Consider the following 19,180-nt stretch of genomic DNA (forward strand, 5'->3'; position numbering starts at 1 on the left):
CTGTTCTTCCCCCGCTTCGCCATCCATACCGTCGATGTCTTCGGAGTTGAAGTCAAGCACATCGGTTAAGTCATCGACAGTGGCTATAAAGTGGGTGGTGGGTGGGGGACGAATTTCTTCGTCGTCCGCTCCCCACTCGAGCCGGACATAGTTTGGCCAAGAATCTCCTTACAAGGAAAGAGACCTTAATGAGTTTAGCATGTCACCCAAGGGCGAGTGCTGAAAAATATCCGTGGCGGTGAGCTCCATGACCGGTGCCCAATCTGATTTGATAGGCACGGACGCACGCGGTTCGGATCCTGCAGCCAGGGACGAGTCCGGGGGTCCGATGACGCACTCTCACAGGAGGTGGGATCAGTGTTCGGCTTCGACGCTGATGAGTGTGCGGCCTCCGTGGAGGGGTCCATCCACCCATCCTCGGAAGGCACGATCTGCTCCGGATTGATTCCCGGCGCCGACGCGGGTGCGATCTCCCGAATACTGTCCGACGACAGATCAAAGTCATGTCTGTCGTGACTGTTCGGCGCAACTGTCATGGGCTCGAATCCGTCAAAGATCAAGTCCCCGCGGATGTCAGCAGTATATTTTAAGCTTCCAAACCTGACCTGATGGCCAGGGGCGTGGCTATTGATCTGTTCCAGATGGCCAAGCGAGTTGGCCCATAGTACGAAGCCGCCGAATACAAAGATCTGTCCGGGGAGGAAAACCTCCTCCTGGACCGCCTCGGTGAAGATGATCGAAGGAGCCATCAAGCCTTACAGCGACGACACAGTGGAACTCCCAATGAAAGCACCAATGTCGGTGTCAAAACCGACGGATCTCGGGTAGGGGATCCCAAACTGTGCGTCTAAGGCTAATAGTAACAGGAGGCAGGGGACACGATGTTATACCCAGGTTCGGGCCCTCTCGATGGAGGTAATACCCTACTTCCTGCTTGATTGATCTTGATGATATGAGTATTACAAGAGTTGATCTACCATGAGATCGTAGGGGCTAAACCCTAGAAGCTAGCCTATGATTATGATTGTTGTTGTCCTACGGACTAAACCCTCCGGTTTATATAGACACCGGAGGGGCTAGGGTTTCACAGAGTCGGTTATAGAGAAGGAAATCTACATATCCGAATATCCAAGCTTGCCTTCCACGCAAAGGAGAGTCCCATCCGGACACGGGACAAAGTCTTCAATCTTGTATCTTCATAGTCCAACAGTACGGCCAAAGTATAAAGTCCGGCTGTCCGAGGACCCCTTAATCCTAGACTCTCTCAGCAGGCAGGAGTCAGTCTACTTGTCACGGACGTGATGCCTATATACATGATCATGCCTAGATAATCTCATAATTATTCGCTTTTCTATCAATTGCTCGACAGTAATTTGTTCACCCACCATAATACTTATGCTAACTTGAGAGAAGCCACTAGTGAAACCTATGGCCCTCGGGTCAATCTCTTATCATATAAGCTTTCAATCTACTTTTATTTTCATCTTTACTTTTCCTATCTATATTATAAAATACCAAAATATATTTATCTTATCATATTATCTCTATTAGATCTCACTTTCGCAAGTGGATGTGAAGGGATTGACAACCCCTTTATTGCATTGGTTGCGAGTTCTTGTTTGTTTGTGTAGGTGTGTGGGACTTCTGAGGAGCCTCCTACTGGATTGATACCTTGGTTCTCAAAAACTGAGGGAAATACTTACACTACTATTGCTGCATCACCCTTTCCTCTTCAAGGAAAACCAACGCAAGCTCAAGACGTAGCAAGAAGGATTTCTGGTGCTGTTGCCGGTGAGGTCTTCGCTCAAGTCAAGACAGACCAAGTACCCATCGCAAACTCATCTCCCTCGCATTTACATTATTTTCCATTTGCCTCTCGATTCCCTCTCCCCCACTTCACCCTTGTCGTTTTATTCGCCCTCTCTTTCCCAATCTCCTCTCTCTTTCGCTCGTCTTTTGTTTGCTCATTGTCATGGCTAGTCCTCCTGTCCTCGTTATTACTCCCGAACATGAAATTCTTAATTTTAAGCATAAGGAGGGAGAAAATTTAAAAGATGCTTGGCATAGAATTTGCAATGCTCAAAATATATCTACTAGGAAGCTTTCTACTTCCGTTCTTCTTTGCAATTTTTATGTAGGCATTACTCCTTGGAATAGATGCATTCTTGATACCATTACTAGATGGATTTTTTTGGATAGCCACACCTTTGATGCTTATAATGCTATGTTAGATTTGTTTGGTCCTCCTCCTCTCTTGGTAAATGGTACTATCTTAACTCTAGAACATGTGATGCAAAGGCTTGAGATTATTGAAAATAAAATTGCCACCGTTGAGTTAATTGAAAATTTAGATAAAAAGATTCATAACCAAATTACCCAATATGGATCTAGGGTTGGAGTTACTTTGAAATTTTTTAAAGAGAAAGAACCTATAGTTAATGAAAGAATAGATCTAGATTTTACGAGAATCGGTAAACTTGAGGATATTATTACCAACTTAGGGTCGGCCTTTTCTTCCATGAAAAACACTCCAAATCCTCCGACCAAAACTGCCAAATTTATTTATGTTCCTAAAAATAAGGGTGAATCTTCTAATAAGGTAAATGCTGATCTCAAATCAATAAGTGTTCATCCCAATTGTCTCTCTATCATCAAGGAACCTTTTGCTACAAATGAATTTCTCGAATTCTTGCCTAAGGGCTTAATCATTGCTAAAAAGGGAGAAACCCCTAAAGATTAAAAGTGCTCTATTGAGGAATTGAGTGCCAAAGATGGCACTACTTAGATCTATCTTCGCTTTTATGCCTAGCTAGGGGCGTTAAACGATAGCGCTAGTTGGGAGGCAACCCAATTTTATTTATGTTTTTTGTTTTTGCTCCTGTTTAGTAATAAATTTTGCATCTACCTTTTGTTTAGATGTGTTTTGATGTTTTAATTAGTGTTTGTGCCAAGTAGAACCTATAGGATAACCTATGGTGATAGTTAATTTGATTCTGCTGAAAAACAGAAACTTTGCACGCACGAAAATAATTTTAGTAATTCACAGAAACGTGATTTTGCGTTGATTCTTTTTGCTGTAGATCAATAGACAAATTTCTCAGGACTTCCTATTTTTGTAGGAATTTTAGAGTTCCAGAAGTATTCGAGAGTTACAGATTGCTACAGAATATTCTGTTTTTGACAGATTCTGCTTTTCGTGTGTTGTTTGCTTATTTTGATGCATCTATGGCTAGTATGTAGGGGTATGAACCATAGAGAACTTGGAGTACAGTAGGTTTAAAACCAATATAAATAAATAATGAGTTCATTATAGTACCTTATGTGGTGGTTTTGCTTTCTTGCACTAACGGAGCTTATGAGATTTCCTGTTGAGTTTTGTGTTGTGAAGTTTTCAAGTTTTGGGTAAAGATTTGATGGACTATGGAATAAGGAGTGGCAAGAGCCTAAGCTTGGGGATGCCCATGGCACCCCCAGATATTCAAGAATAGGCAAAAGCCTAAGCTTGGGGATGCCCCGAAAGGCATCCCCTCTTTCGTCTTCATCTATCGGTAACTTTACTTGGAGCTATATTTTTATTCGCCACATGATATGTGTTTTGCTTGGAGCGTCTTGTATGATATTAGTCTTTGCTTTTTAGTTTACCACAATCATCCTTGCTGTAAACACCTTTTGGTAGAAACCCACTTGATTGGAATTTATTAGAATACTCTATGTGCTTCACTTATATCTTTTGAGCTAGATAATTTTTGCTATAGTGCTTCACTTATATCTTTTAGAGCACGGCGGTGGCTTAATTTTGAAGAAACTATTGATCTCTCATGCTTCACTTATATTATTTTGAGAGTCTCTTAGAACAACATGGTATTTGCTATGGTTATAAAATTGGTCCTAGAATGATGGGCATCCAAGTTGGGTATAATAAAAACTATCATAGAAAGTGAATTGGATGCTATGATCAATTTGATGCTTGATAATTGTTTTGAGATATTAGGTTGGTGATATTAGAGTCATGCTAGTTGGGTGATTATGAATTTAAATAATGCTTGTGTTGAAGTTTGTGATTCCCGTAGCATGCACGTATGGTGAACCGCTTTGTGATGAAGTTGGAGCACAATTTTATTTATTGATTGTCTTCCTTATGAGTGGCGGTCGGGGACGAGCGATGGCCTTTTCCTACCGATCTATCCCCCTAGGAGCATGCGCGCAGTACTTTGTTTTTGATGACTTGTAGATTTTTGCAATAAGTACATGAGTTCCTTATGACTAATGTTGAGTCCATGGATTATACGCACTCTCACCCTTCCACCATTGCTAGCCTCTCTTGTGCCGCGCAACTTTCGCCGGTACCATACACCCAGCATATACCTTCATCAAACAGCCACCATACCTACCTATTATGGCATTTCCATAGCCATTCCGAGATATATTGCCATGCAACTTTCCACCGTTTCGTTTATATGATACGCATCATCATTGTCATATTGCTCTTTGCATGATCATGTAGTTGACATCGTATTTGTGGCAAGGCCACCTTCATAATTTTCATACATGTCACTCTTGATTCATTGCATATCCCGGTACACTACCGGAGGCATTCATATAGAGTCATATCTTGTTTAAGTATTGAGTTGTAATCTTGAGTTGTAAGTAAATAAAAGTGTGATGATCTTCATTATTAGAGCATTGTCCCAGTGAGGAAAGGATGATGGAGACTATGATTCCCCCACAAGTCGGGATGAGACTTCGGACTTTATAAAAAAAGGAAAGGCCAAATAATAAAAAGGAAAAGGCCCAAAAAGAAAAAAAAGAAAAAGAGAAAAAAAGGAAGAAAAGGAAAAAAAAGAGAAAAATGAAATGAGAGAAAAAGAGAGAAGGGACAATGCCACTATCCTTTTTACCACACTTGTGCTTCAAAGTAGCACCATGATCTTCATGATAGAGAGTCTCCTATGTTGTCACTTTCATATACTAGTGGGAATTTTTCATTATAGAACTTGGCTTGTATATTACAATGATGGGCTTCCTCAAAATGCCCTAGGTCTTCGTGAGCAAGTGAGTTGGATGCACACCCACTTAGTTTCTTTCATTGAGCTTTCATACATTTATAGCTCTAGTGCATCCATTGCATGGCAATCCCTACTCACTCACATTGATATCTATTAATGGGCATCTCCATAGCCCATTGATACGCCTAGTTGATGTGAGACTATCTTCTCTTTTTTGTCTTCTCCACAACCACCATTCTATTCCACATATAGTGCTATGTCCATGGCTCACGCTCATGTTTTGCGTGAAAGTTAAAAAAGTTTGAGATTACTAAAGTATGAAACAATTGCTTGGCTTGTCATCGGGATTGTGCATGATTAAATACTTTGTGTGATGAAGATAGAGCAACAGCCAGACTATATGATTTTGTAGGGATAACTTTCTTTAGCCATGTTATTTTGAGAAGACATGATTGCTTTTGATTAGTATGCTTGAACTATTACTATTTCTTATGTCAATATGAACTTTTATTTTGAATCATTTGGATCTGAATATTCATGCCACAATAAATAAAATTACATTGAGAATTATGCTAGGTAGCATTCCACATCAAAAATTCTGTTTTTATCATTTACCTACTCGAGGACGAGCATGAATTAAGCTTGGGGATGCTTGATACGTCTCCAACGTATCTATAATTTTTGATTGTTCCATGCTATTATATTACCCGTTTGGATGTTTATGGGCTTTACTTTACACATTTATATCATTTTTCGGACTAACCTACTAACCGAAGGCCCAGCCCGTATTGCTGTTTTTTTTGCCTATTTCAGTATTTTGAAGAACAGGAATATCAAACGGAGTCCAAACGGAATGAAACCTTCGGGAGCGATCTTTTTGGAACAAACGTGATCTAGAGGATTTGGAGTGGAAGTCAAGAAACAACCGAGGCAGCCACGAGGGTGCCCGGCGCCCCCCCAGGGCTGGGCGCACCCCCCCCCCTCGTCGGCCCCTCGGGCGTCCACCGACCTACTTCTTTCGTGGGCCCCCCGGCCGTCCACCGACCTACTTCTTCCTCCTATATATACCCATGTACCCCGAAAACATCACAAGCGACCACGAAAAACTATTTCCACCGCCGTAACCTTCTATATCGGTGAGATCCTATCTTGGAGCCTTCGTCGGCGCTCCACCGGAGGGGGAATCGACCACGGAGGGCTTCTACATCAACACCATAGCCTCTCCGATGAGTTGTGAGTAGTTTACCACAGACCTTCGGGTCCATAGTTATTAGCTAGATGGCTTCTTCTCTCTTTTTAAATCTCAATATAAAGTTCTCCTTGATCTTCTTGGACATCTATTCAATGTAACTCTTTTTGCGGTGTGTTTGTCGAGATCCGATGAATTGTGGGTTTATGATCAAGTTTATCTATGAGAAATATTTGAATCTCCTCTGAATTCTTTTATGTGTGATTAAGTTATCTTTGCAAGTCTCTTCGAATTATCAGTTTGGTTTGGCCTACTAGATTGATCTTTCTTGCAATGGGAGAAGTGCTTAGCTTTGGGTTCAATCTTGCGGTGTCCTTTCCCAGTGACAGCAGGGGCAGCAAGGCACGTATTGTATTGTTACCATCGAGGATAAAAAGATGGGGTTTATATCATATTGCATGAGTTTATCCCTCTACATCATGTCATCTTTCTTAACGCGTTACTCTGTTCTTTGTGAACTTAATACTCTAGATGCATGCTGGATAGCAGTCGATGTGTGGAGTAATAGTAGTAGATGCAGGCAGGAGTCGGTCTACTTGTCACGGACGTGATGCCTATATACATGATCATGCCTAGATAATCTCATAATTATTCGCTTTTCTATCAATTGCTCGACAGTAATTTGTTCACCCACCGTAATACTTATGCTATCTTGAGAGAAGCCACTAGTGAAACCTATGGCCCCCGGGTCTATCTCTTATCATATAAGCTTTCAATCTAGTTTTATTTGCATCTTTACTTTTCCTATCTATATTATAAAATACCAAAAATATATTTATCTTATCATATTATCTCTATCAGATCTCACTTTTGCAAGTGGTCGTGAAGGGATTGACAACCCCTTTATTGCGTTGGTTGCGAGTTCTTGTTTGTTTGTGTAGGTGCGTGGGACTTCTGAGGAGCCTCCTACTGGATTGATACCTTGGTTCTCAAAAACTGAGGGAAATACATACGCTACTATTGCTGCATCACCCTTTCCTCTTCAAGGAAAACCAACGCAAGCTCAAGACGTAGCAGGGTCCTGCCGGTTTTGGTATCAGAGCTTGACTACCTGTAGGATTACCAAGCCAAACTGGTCGAAGTAGAGTCTTGAAATGCTTTCGTTATATAAGGGAATAACTCTACGAGTCACCTTCTCTAAGGTGCCTCATTACGGTATAAGGGGCATTTAACTCCTCGCTATTCCGAAACTAGTGCACCATATTATTTAAGCGTGGATTAGTTGCCTACCGAGTGAACCTTCGCCATCTGTTTCACCCCATTCCTCTGGATGTATGCTTTGCGGCTCAGCTCAGGATATGTTTGAATGTCTCACTCCATGAGTTGATCCTGAGTTGCTCGATCTTCGAGAAGATTGATTCTTCTAGAGTTCTCCCTTTCTTCTTATTTCCATGTTGGATGAAGTTCTCAAAGCAAGATGTCGAGATCAAGATGATGCAATGTATCAACATCCTCGAGAAGGGAAATTGGATCTAGAGGATTGTGTTAGCTTTGTGTCCCCTCTGTCTTCTTACCTCACATCTTGAATCTCGAGACGAGATTCTTGTTAGTGGGGGTGAGTTGTCACAACCCTAGCTTAGTCTTGCTTGTCAGCGCATACTCATCCATGCATCAAGTTTAAATTCAAGAAAAGTTGAATTGAGGAAATGCTCAAGCCTTAGGAATCTTTAAAAATGGCCAATTTAAAAATTGCTTCAAATGAACCAAGAAAATGTTCCTGCTAATCTATAAAAATATTGGCAAGAGGTGAAATTCAAACCAATATTTTTGGAATCTCAGAAATATTTATTTTGGGCATTTGAGTTAATCCAGTAATTATTTGCATTGGATTTATATTTATTATATATTAAATATAACTCCAATAATTCTGAAAGTTTGTGAGTGGCTTTGTATAAATTTTAGCAGGCCATCTAATAATTTTCAGAATTTACTAAAATGATTTGGTGTTAAACTAAATCAAAACAGAGGCAAACAAATAGAAAACAGAAAGGAAATAGGGAGAGAGAGAGGGGGGAGAGTTTACCTGGCGGCCTGGCACTGTGCGGCCCATCTGGCCGAAGTGCCAGTCGTCCCTGACCTTTCGCCAGTCCGATCGAGCCGACGTCGTGCGCGCATGCCACGCACCTGCCCGCCAGCGTGATGTCGCGCTTGTTCTCCGTGGTGCCGTCCGGATCGAGTCCTCCTCCTCACTTTTCCCCTCTCCCTCCCCCTCGCTTGCCCGCAGCCATGGCCGAGTGCCACCGTCGATGCCGCTTGCTGCGCACGCGGCCACCACCGTCATTTTGCCTCACCGTCATGACCAGCATATCCGCCGTCCTCTGCCACATCTTCCCGTCGAGCCCCATGAGCTCAAATGGTCTCTGAAACTGCCAACGTCGTCGTCCTCGACCTCAGATGCCGACGATCCCCGCCGCTCGATTTGCCACGTCCAGCGCCTCCCCGAGCCCTCTAAGACAGCCGTCGACCACACTGTGAGCTCCTCTTCTTTTGCCCCCCTCTCCCCGCGCTCATTTAATCGGTGTAGCTGCAATACTCAGCGCAGCCGAAGCTCACCGCCGCCGTCCATGGCGCCACCGTGGTAACCGCGGCTACAACTCGCACTTGAGCACTGTCGCGAGCTCAGCAGGTCCCCACGAACCCAACGCCGCCGCTCGAAGCTCCTGACATGCACCAAAGCACCCACGCCGCTCGGGGCCGAACTCCGGCGCCGCCGCGAGCTCGTTTCTGGTGAGCTCCGGCCATGCCAGCTGTTTCTGCCTGCTGCAACAGATGCGTGCGAGTCTCAGCGTCTCGTAGCTCCAAACCCCGCACCAAACCGTCGCCCGTAGCTCAATCCCGAGCGGACGCCGCCCCGGTTTGAAGTCGCCGCCGGTGAAACTTCAGCGACAGCCGACATGGCGACGTCATTAGCACTAATCCCCCCCTAATCAGCCACGTCACTGCCACTGACAACGGGCCCCACCACTGGTCAAACCCAGTCAGCACTGGATTTGACCGGGTTTGCCCAGTGTGTCACTGATGAAAGGGCCTGTCACGCCCAATATGCGACCCTATCCTAAAGGAACTCGAAGGTCCCACCAAGGATAGAAGCGCATATTGGAGACGCTTTTGCAAGGTGGATATCATTACATTGTACCATTACATAATAGTTGGGGTTACATACAAGAGGCATACAAAGCCACATGAATACAACATCATACATAAGAGCAACATCCGACTACGGATGAAACACAAACAGAAACTCAAACGACATCCACCCTGCTAAGCCAGGCTGCCGACCTGGAACCTATCCCCTGATCGAAGAAGAAGCAGAAGAAGAACTCCAAAACAAGCAAACATCGCTCTCGCATCATGATCATCGCATTACCTATACCTGCAATTGATGTTGTAGTAATCTGTGAGCCACGAGGACTCAACAATCCCATTACCATGGGTATCAAGACTAGCAAAGCTTAATGGGTATGAAAAGGATAAGTGGTGAGGTTGCAGCAGTGGCTAAGCATATATGGTGGCTAATATACTCAAATAAGAGCGAGAAGAGAAGCAAACGGAATGGTCGAGAAGCTAGAATTGATCAAGAAGTGATCCCGAAACTACTTACGTTCATACATAACCCAAACCGTGTTCACTTCCCGGACTTCGCCGAAAAGAGACCATCATGGCTACACACGCGGTTGATGCGTTTGAATTCGAATCTGGTGTCAAGTACTCTACAACCGAACATTAACAAATTCCCATCTTCCACATAACCGTGAGCACGGCTTTCGAAAGTTTATACCCTCCAGGGGTGTCCCAACTTAGCCCATTATAAGCTCTCACGACCAACGAAGGATATTCCTTCTCCCGGGAAGACCCGATCAGTCTCAGAATCCCGGTTACAAGACATTTCGACAATGGTAAAACAAGACCAGCAAGACCACCTGACTGTGCTGACAAATCCCGATAGGAGCTGCACATATCTCGTTCTCAGGGCACAACGGATGAGCAATCCGTACAACTAAAACCAAACCTCAAGTTTCCCTGAGGGGGCGCTGCAAAGGGCTCTAGTTTGGACCAACACTCAGAGGAGCACTAGCCCGGGGGGGTGTTAAAATAAAGATGACCCTTGAGTCTGCAAAACCCAAGGGAAAAAGGCTTAGGTGGCAAATGTTAAAACCAAGGTTGGGCCTTGCTGGAGGAGTTTTATTCAAAGCAAACTGTCAAGGGGTTCCCATACACCCGGCCGCGTAAGGAACGCAAAATCAAGGAACATAACACCGGTATGACGGAAACTAAGACGGCAAGAGTGGAACAAAACACCAGGCATAAGGCCGAGCCTTCCACCCTTTACCAAGTATATAGATGCATTAATTAAATAAGAGATATTGTGATATCCCAACATAATCCTGTTCATCATGGAGCAATCTTCAACTTCACCTGCAACTAACAACGCTATAAGAGGGGCTGAGCAAAGCGGTAACATAGCCAAACAATGGTTTGCAAGTAAGGGTGAAAAGGTTAGAGGATGACATGGCAATTTGTGAGGCTTGATGAACAAGTGATAGGTAGCGCAGCATAGCGATAGAACGAAGCAACTAGCATAGCAATGTTAGTAGTGAGATCCAGGGTAACGGTCATCTTGCCTGAAATCCTACTAGGAATAAGAACGAGTCCATGAAGAAGACGAATGGGCAAAGACGAACGAAGCGTAGACGAACGAATCCTCACGCTCGCAACGAAACAGGAACTATCGAGAAGAAGCACAAACGGAAAGGAGCAAACCACATGGTAAACACACAACACATAAACATGATTTGATGCACAACCAAGCATGAAGCATGACAAGGCTATATGACGCTACTCATGGCAAGATATGATGCATACAAGAGCAACACATCAAAACAAGTTTAAATGAGGCCGGAACAACATATAACAAATCCGGTAAGTCCTCATATGCAAATTTCGAAATTGGTTCAGATCTGAATAAACCTTATGTTCAAGTTGTTAAATAGCAAGTTAAAATGCACCAAGATGATCTACATGAAATTCTAGTCAAGTTGCATATAGAGTTCATTTAGTTCGGAGCTACGGCCTAGAGGATATGAGCGTAACAAGTCAAACATGGCATTGATGCAAAATGCATTCAAACATCAAGCAAACACTCTCAAAACATGAAAGCAACATGATAAGATGAAACTACATGCAAAATCAATCAAGTTTCATATAGAGCATGCTCAAAACAGAGCAACGGTGCAACGCATACACTCCAAACAAGTTATAACAACAAACTACCCAAAACAGCAAGTAGGCACTTTGCTAACATCCAAAAAACATGCTACAGGAACCAAATGAGCATAAACTTGGCATGTACTTCATGTACAGATAACATACTTCAAATATCATTAAAGGTTCAAGTTCACATGCATGAATATTAAACCAATATGATCAATGCAATATGCAACTTTATAACACAACAGCATATGCATGAGCAGAGTTAATATGATGGCAACTTGAGAGCAAGAAAGAGACAAGCTACATCGAGTAAACATAGCAAACAAGGGCATGGCATCAAATTAAACATAACTAGGAGCAAATAACATCAGGGCATCATATACATATGGCTCATGGATTAGTGGGAACCAACATGACAAGATTGAACGTTGAAACAGTTTCAGCAAGTGTAAAACAACATCATTATGATGGCATGTTTGAAAGCATGGATCAGAGGCATATGACATCCAAAATTAGCAACCATGGCATGTTAACAAAGTACTCATATCATACTACACATTCATGTAATTGGAGAATCTCCAGAAGAGGCATGGATCACTCAATCACAAGCTCACAACAATGCATCATGAAGTTAACAGGAATCTGGAACATTATATAAGCATGTTCATGGCAATGAAAACGTATTCTACGGGACATATATGAGGCATCAAAAGGCATTGAATGAGAGAGCGTAACATGGACAACAAAACATGTCAACTAAGCATCTCCAGAATATGCATTGATTTATTGGTAGCATCATGTAAATATGGCAACATGATATGACAGATTCAACAATGACAGAACATTAACAACAAATAGCCCACTTCACAAGCTTGATGCACTCACTACACGGAATATAAAAATACATGGATTGCACACCTGTAAAGATGGCATAAAAATTCTCCTAAAACATGTAGACATCATGCTCATAAGATGCACCCAAAAATGCAACAAAAATGACAAATCAGCAAGTTACAGCAGTTTTCAGCAGTTAACAGCAACATTCAGTTTTGCAATAGGGTTTAAGATATCAAGATGCACCCGAACATGAATGCAAAGCACACCAACGTGTAGAGCATGAAGAGCGGAACATGTGCATATCAAGACCGTCATCATAACATCAACAGGGACAAAGTTGTGGCACTAACAAGATGCACAAATGATGTTAACAATCAGCAGATTCCAGCAGTAAACATCATATAGCACTCTTGCTACGATGATTAGGACATAACGATGGACTCAAACAAGCATTCCACAATGGAACGAAATCAAGAGCATCTCACAGTGAACATTTTGATATATCATATGCATGAACATTTTGATATATCATATGCATGAGTTGGGCACAACAAATCCCCATGTCCCAATCGGCGACAAGAGAAACAAAAATGTGGACCATTTTCATACTATATATCATACGCATCTTCCTTCTGCCTTTTTGCCGAATTAATTAGGATCCACCTCTGTAGTGCGGATACATCAATAGCGATTCTCGCACACAGGTAACCACCACCATGATCAAACTACACCGAGCTAGCATCCTTGTCAATTAATTCTGCAATCTTCTTACCCCATGAATCATCTCTTAGAAAATAGGGAAGATTAATGACCCTATCCCAAAGATGGAGCCGGTCAATATTCACTTCGTTGGGCCTCATGCTCTCTTCAAATTGCGCCAGAATTACTACATGCTTAGTTACGTGCCACAGTGATCCATCCCATATCCAATCACGATCTCTTTGGGCTTGGTACTCTGCCACGAACATGTTCACCCCCATGGAACTGAATTGCAGTCCTCAGGGATTGCCCCATGCTGGCCAAAGAGTGCTAGTAATGGTCTAGATATGAAAAAGATGGCGGTGCAGAACCTTCCCAGCCAGCAGCCACTTAACCGGCACACTCTCATCACGATCATCAATAACCAGGGGTGTAGCCTCCTCATCAATGATCCCTAGTTTCCCGGTGCTTCCTCCAGCCGAGCCTTGGCGTCCGAAGATGAGCCAGCCGTCGCCGGAGTTCCCTTGCCTTGAGCGGACGTAGCCATCCTCTCCCGCATATCACAGTTGCCCCGCCGATGAGAATCGGGCAGGCGCCGTCAAGTTTCACTCAAACCCTAGATCGCCTTGGCCGCTGCCGGAGCATTTAGGTTTTAGGGAAAAACAAAAGACCTTGTTCATTCAGTACCCGTCACTTCCTATCAATAAACCTAGTTGTGACCCTTTTTATTTTTGTGGATATATGTGTACTAGATAGGAAGTTTTTTTTAAAAAAAGCTCTTCAACCTTCCGATTCCTTTTGTCCTCCATTGCTCGTGATCCCGATTTCTAGGGGTCGTGCTCTAAACCGATCCGCCAACGCAAAAAAAAGAGAAAAAAAAGTAAAGCTACATAGATACCAGGGATGTACATGACAGATAAAAAGCATCCGTAAATTGCGTTTAGCTAGTTTTAGCTAGCTGGATGGATAATTCATTTTTCCCGAAAAAAGAAGCTTTATTAAACACTTTTTTTTTAGAAACGCTTTCTTTTTGAAACTGAGAAACGCTTTTATTAAGTAAGTGGGCTTAAACGGGACATCCCTAGCGGCCCCCTAGCGGCCTCGGCCTCCTCGGCCGGCCCACACACGTCTGCTTATATAGAACGAAGTGTTCCAGAGTCTCCCTCAAGACCTAAAGTACAACGCGATCCCCTTACCGTTGTGCGCCGCCACCTCTCAAACCCTAATACCCGGAAAATTCGTTTCGTTTTCGCCGGTCATGGCCATGATTCAGTGCAATCCTTCTTCGTTCTGGCCGATCTTTCCCCTGTCCTCCTCCTCTGCTCGGTCTGCGGATCGTCCGGCTGCGGAGATCTCGTGGATGATGCTGGAGCGCTTCGTGTTCCGCAGGGACGACGACGGCTCCTTCCCGGACGAAGCGGCCGCGCCCATGCGGGCGAAGTCCATCACCTCCCTGGGAGATCCCTTCACCGTCGCCTTGCTCCCTGCCGCCCCTCCCGCCTTCTCCCGCCTCTACGTGCAGTGGCCGCGCGGTCCACGTGACTACGACGGGGAGGATACTGGAGCCGGACTCCTGGCGGCCCACCGGGACCTCCTCCTATTCAGCCTCACCTCCGAGGTGAGTCTCGACGACAGCAACATCGACTCGGACCCTTACCGGCAGGACTACTTCGTGTTCAATACCGCTGTAGGGGTTAAATCGCGGCTCAAACGGCTCCCAGCTTGCACTCTACCCATTGTGTTAAAACTGTGGGGCGATGATGTAACTATGGATCGCCAGTTCAACCGTGACACGATCGGAATATATCGCGCCAGGGATGACTTCATGGTGGTGCAGCTGGCCAAGTTTTCTGTTAAAGCAAAGAACAGTGCTATGGGAGCAGAACTCTGTGTCTTCCGCTCCCCTCTGCGGACTGATGGTTCTGATGTTGTTGCTAAGGGCATGTAGAATATTCTGAATCTGCCGATCCAACATACTAAGGAAGAATTCACCGACCTGACCCGGTGGTCAACCTATGTTACCATCATATCCAAGGACTGCATAATCTGGGTTGATTACCACCAAGGAGGTATCCTGTCCTACAAGCCATGTTATGGAGTAGAAACAACACGAAGTAGCGTCACATACAGCCGATTGCCTATCAACAATCGTCCTGAGGATTCTGTACCAAGTGGAGAGACCCTTGAGATGTACTGCAGTCTGTGTCACCGGTAAAGAGGGCAACCGCCTGAAGTTTGTTGACATTGCCCGTGAAGATGGTGCCTTTTTTGGCCCGCTCGCTCCTGGTTCTAGTTTCACCATCACCTGCTATACTCTTGCATCATCAGAAGATAATGGCTGGCACAAAGAGGCGGTGATTACGTCTCAAAAATTTCGGTATCTTGCTTGCCGTAATCGTCGTGTCCCCCACAATGCTGTGCCCATGTTCCCTCTTGTGAATAGGGACGAGCCCAATCTCATACACTTCATCGTTTCTGAGCCGAGGGATAATGTTGACAAGCTTTCGGTCGTTGTTATTGATGTCATCAACGAGACAATAGTTTCAGTTTCTCCATATATTCATGGAGAGGAAGACCTCTGCGGTGAAGATGCAGACATGGTCAAGCACAGGTGCCGGATTCTGCAGTCCTTTCTCCCAGTCAGTTCTCAAACTTGTTCTCGTCTGTTTTCAAAGGTATTAATTTTACATCTCACATGTTTATTTTTGCAGTGTGTATTAATTACTAAATACTGGCTCTTGCTATTGTTGGCTTTGTTACTGAGCTAGCTTCTCCTCTGCTATTCTAGAATTAAATGTCAAACCTTTATCTGCTATTGTGCAACGAAACTCAAGTTTATGATAATGATAATATGGTGGTTGCATATAGAATTGAGTTCTTGTTAAATATAGCTTCGTTGCTAGATCAAGATAAGGGTTTAGCTAAAGTATAGGTAGGTTCGTTCAGGAAGATTCAGGTATACGATTGATGCTGCTACATGTGCATTTATTGACTCACAGGAAACCTGAAAGCGTAAATGTAATACCGTAATAACACCACCATCACATAACATTTATTCATGAATTTACAAAATACTAAAGTATGGATTAGTTTGCAATCCGGTGTTTGTGCAGTGTCTACTTTTTCTGCACGGTCCTTTCGCCCCATCAAATATTTAGTTGTGAACAATGCTTGCTACTGCGTGTCAGCTGTTGCTTGTTTTGGCAACTGTTAATTACTGGGTGACCAACATCGCAGAATCTAGGCATGTGTGGATGCGCCATTAGTGACCTGCAAAGGTACCTGCAAAATGTTATTTGAATAAGACAATAAATGTTCAGAACTAAACTAGGCCAGGTCAAAGAAGCATAAAGTTTTGCATACTGTTCTAGAGTTTTTAAGTTAATAAAGTGATTTCATTACCAACACAATACCCGCAATCCATTGGTTTATAGTACTATTATTATGTAATAGAATCAGAAACAAACTACATTTTTTTGGAAATTAGTGGACTTGTGATTAAATTTGGGTAGAGAGCACCCGGAACTGTTTGTAGTTGGAATATTTTGTCGTTGAAACTTTCTGGCTACTTCTGTAATATCAGTGTTGGAACTAGCTTAAGATCGATGTTTGCCTTTTACTGATCGATGAGACGATCAGTAACTGTTCTCCTTACAATATGTGGCTATGGAAATAAACTATGTTTGCTAACAAACATTTGTTTGGTGACTGCTTTCAGGCACCGATCCATGCATAAGGAGGTGTAGGATTGAGCTGGAACGTTGAGAAGATGATCTGGATCTGGATGAGGACCATGTGCTGCTTGGATTGCTCAAGTTATTATTTAATTTTGAGTTTCAATCTGCCTTGCGTACTTCAGTTTCAGTATTATTTGGTAGTTCTGCAGACTTTATTCCCCAGTTTGTGACTTATTTTCAGTTGTGTTTTGTATTATCCGGTAAGAGACTTATAATCATTCACTGAATCTCTGTGATGTTTGTTTCGTCTATGTATAAAAAATTCGAACCCCTGTTGCTAGGTATCATGTTATGCTACTAAATCTGCTATGTAGTCAGAACCAACTATTCTCCATTGCGATGATACGCAACATTTACTAATTTAGTTGATTGTCCGTGCGTTGCAACTGTCCTTTATATAACCCCCTGCGCATTGTTGCGGGAACTTTTAGCAATGAACATATCAAAAATGAAATTAGAATGTTCGAATGGTACAGCACCACATTTAACCTAGAGACTATCCCCTTAAATGCACAATGCAAGACCTTTTTAACAGCTTTCAAAACGGTCTTACATCGTGGGACAGAGAGAGTATGGGTTAACAAACTTGATTCATCATTTAAAATATGTTAAGTTTGACCCCAAATTATATTCCCCTCATTTGTCCGGAAATTGCTTTTGGAGGTCGAGCTTGGCGAATGCAAAAATTCAAAATTAGTGGAAATTCATATTTTTATATTTCAAAAGTTCTAGAATTTATTTACAGATATAGATGAAATCATAATGCACAAGTGTGCAAATTTTTAGGATGAAATACATTGAAATAAGGGTAGTGCAAAATAACAAAAAAAAAACAAAAACAAATCTGAGGCATTTTACCACATGATACTATTCATCCTCCTGACCATGAATTTGTCTTTTTTGTATAGGTTGAAATGTATTTCATCCTGAAATTTTATACACAACCACCTCACATCCTTGTTTACTTTACAATTTTTTCAAAACTTTTTAAACTGAAAATTTGAGTTTTGCAGAAATTCAGCCTCTATGGAGGCCTAGATCCAAAACGCGTCATTTCATTTGTTCTACTGCACAACAATTGTTTACACAGAAAAATTAACCACTTTTTTTCAAGCTTATTTCTTTGCCTCGTCGACATCCAAAAATATGAGCAGTCACGCCGACAATGAAACCGCATTGCATAGCAAATATCCATTTCTGTGCCCAGACTCATCTGCATCCGGTGAAGAGAAAATTCACAAAAAATACTAACTTTTCTAAGAAAATCCGATTTTCATTTTCTTTTGCATGGAAGGTAATTTGGTGCGTGAGGTATGCTCCAAATTTCAGATCATTTGGTTATATGAGTAGCTCTCATAAAAAAAGGACATTGAATCAGAACAATACATGAACAATAAACTTTTTCACAGACTTCAAATTTGTCTTTTTTGTCGAGAGCTACTCAAATGTCCAAATGATCTGAAATTTGGAACACACCTCACACACCAAATTATCTTCCATGCAAAATAAGTTAAGATTTTTTTTCAGTTTTTCTAGTATTTTTTTGAATTTTCCATACATCGCGGGTATAGCTGAACCTGGGCACTGAATCGTCTTGTCTCATTGTGTAGATGCTTCTCTACCCTTTCCTTTTTACTAGATGACTCATTGCGCCAATGGCGCAAAAAGCATCGGCCAGCCAGGTTTTGAAAGCATGTGTATGTGATAGTTTAATTCATATATATGATGGTAGATAAAGGGAAAACAATGATATTGCTTGATGACAGCATATATTGATCTCGTAGTGTTGATATATACTGTTCTAAGAAATTTACAATGAGCATAAGCAAATAAAAAGTATATAGAGTTTTAAGAGAACCCAATGCTAAGAAATTTACAATGAGCATAAGCAAATAGAAAATACATAGTGTTTTAGCTGATACATAGTATTGGTGCATCATATAGATGGTTGTAGTTATGAGCCCATGATCATCGGGCAGAGCCATTGATACATATGCCAAAGTCGGTTGACCATCACTTGGAAGAAGAAAGCAAATAAGGAAAAGTGCATAGCAAAAGGCGACACAGAAGAATTTCAGAAGATGCAACATATATAAATTACATTGGTTTTAGATAGTACAATAGATCCCATATTTATACATGACCAGAGAGTAGTCTGAAAAGGAGACAGTTCCTAAAGTGAAGCTGTAAGCATAGAGCTTCATATTTTATTTAGATAAACCAGTAGACTAAACATAGTAACCAGACTGGTTCTTGCTAAGAAGAAGCAAGCCTTCGTGGTGAAGCTATGCATATAGAGCTTCACATGTTGACCAGATAGCTCAGCAGGTTGGACAACATGCTCATGGGGATCGCACATAGTGACCATAGTCATCATCCATGTCTTGATGATAGTATTCATCAGTTTCATCACCAGAAACGCCACTGTAGACTGGATCTGC

The 19,180-nt window shown here is 42.5% G+C and overlaps 1 protein-coding gene across 1 annotated transcript; it reads left to right on the top strand.

Annotated features, from left to right (window-relative positions):
* Window positions 1–14,188: 14,188 nt before the first annotated feature.
* Window positions 14,189–16,998, top strand: LOC125531481. Its single transcript, XM_048695873.1, has 2 exons — window positions 14,189–15,677; window positions 16,721–16,998. The coding sequence occupies exon 1, from the start codon at window positions 14,261–14,263 to the stop codon at window positions 14,948–14,950; it is 690 nt and encodes a 229-aa protein (XP_048551830.1). The 5' UTR covers window positions 14,189–14,260; the 3' UTR covers window positions 14,951–15,677; window positions 16,721–16,998.
* Window positions 16,999–19,180: the final 2,182 nt, after the last annotated feature.

The sequence above is a fragment of the Triticum urartu genome, unplaced genomic scaffold (genome assembly GCF_003073215.2).
Source record: "Triticum urartu cultivar G1812 unplaced genomic scaffold, Tu2.1 TuUngrouped_contig_7206, whole genome shotgun sequence".
Lineage (NCBI taxonomy): Eukaryota > Viridiplantae > Streptophyta > Magnoliopsida > Poales > Poaceae > Triticum > Triticum urartu.

What these genes read in the sequence shown, in the direction of transcription:
- LOC125531481 (XM_048695873.1), top strand. Translation starts at nt 14,261, where the DNA reads ATGGCCATGATTCAGTGCAATCCTTCTTCGTTCTGGCCGATCTTTCCC.